At 43.6% G+C, this 1,204-nt stretch overlaps 1 protein-coding gene across 2 annotated transcripts in view; it reads right to left on the bottom strand.

Moving 5' to 3' along the window:
- Positions 1 to 269: 269 nt before the first annotated feature.
- LOC106811725 (probable rRNA-processing protein EBP2) overlaps positions 270 to 1,204 on the bottom strand; it is a gene marked incomplete at its 5' end in the record, with an annotated part of 4,026 nt that continues 3,091 nt past the window's right edge. The window contains 3 exon segments of one of the 2 annotated variants that reach the window (XM_014815432.1): positions 270 to 522; positions 841 to 979; positions 1,179 to 1,187. In XM_014815432.1, coding sequence (XP_014670918.1) covers positions 460 to 522; positions 841 to 979; positions 1,179 to 1,187 — 211 coding nt within the window. 2 annotated transcript variants of the gene reach the window in all.

Raw genomic sequence — 1,204 nt, 5'->3', positions numbered from 1 at the left:
GCTTGAGATGTGTATCTATTTACCTGCCGTGCGTGTATGGCGTCAATATATAAATAATAATAATGATTATAATAATAATAAAGGCGTTTGTCTTCGTCGTCATCATCGTTTATAACGGTCTCTCTGTATGACCCCACCTTCAAACACAAAATTGTTGCTCGATGACATATTCACAGGTAATTCGTTGAAAACAAACGTATGTTGTCAATACTGTAGCCAATTACGTGTGTCCCAAGTACAATACGCTAGGATGAAAACAACGGATGCAATAATTTGAAGGGATGATGTGAATTTATTCATATTTCCTCCCTATGACGACAGCATTTTGTACATTGTTTGCATAGACAAAAATTGACCGCATACAAAACGGTTACTGTACTCAATAATGCCATCCATGATTATTTTTACGAAAATAATATTTACAGAAAACACTTCCTCACATTCTTCTCTTCTCTTCTACTATTTTTTATTCCGTTCCTTTTGACGCCTTATCTTTCCTGGACGCTTCTTATTCATGTTTACCTGCAAAATGCAACGATACTTCAATACAGATTCAATAATTTCAACGATAATTTCAAAACAGAATTACATCCATCATGTCCATAGACTTTTCCCCAATTTTTTGGTCCTTCCACGCTATTTGCATAGCATATAGTTCCTCAGCAGCTGTCTTCACTCGGTAAAAATACTTGCTGTTACTCGGTTGTTAGCTTTACGTCAATAAAATACTCGTAACTGCAATATCGAAAATCGTATCACATGTTCAGCGCGTCAAAAACGGCCAGAGAACGACCGGTCGCCGTCTGTCGGGCGCGTGAGCACGTCGCGCCCGGTACGTACCATCACGCGGCCCTTCTCTCCACTCTTGGAGCGCTTGAATCCGCGTTGGTCGGCCGAGCTGTCGGCGGTGTTCCACTTCTTGCGCTTCTTCTGTCCGCCGAATCCAAACTTCTTGTTCTTGTAGTCGCGCTTCTTGTTGCTACAACGATGGAAGAAGAAGCTGCTACGTCAGCGGCTCATGTGCGAGTGAGGGACAGCCGCGGTTGTCTCCGTCACCTATAGACTCGCCCCGTCACACTTCTGCTGTGCTCCCGCAGCTTTGCTTTCCTGAGTAGGCTGTGAGGAATATCACACTCACCCTCTCCCCATGTACTGTGACAGGAATACGTCACACTCACCCTCTCCCCATGTACTGTGACAGGAA

This window comes from Priapulus caudatus, unplaced genomic scaffold (genome assembly GCF_000485595.1).
Source record: "Priapulus caudatus unplaced genomic scaffold, Priapulus_caudatus-5.0.1 Scaffold568, whole genome shotgun sequence".
NCBI classification, from domain to species: Eukaryota; Metazoa; Priapulida; class Priapulimorpha; order Priapulimorphida; family Priapulidae; genus Priapulus; species Priapulus caudatus.
This window is presented reverse-complemented; position numbering and strand designations above follow the sequence as displayed.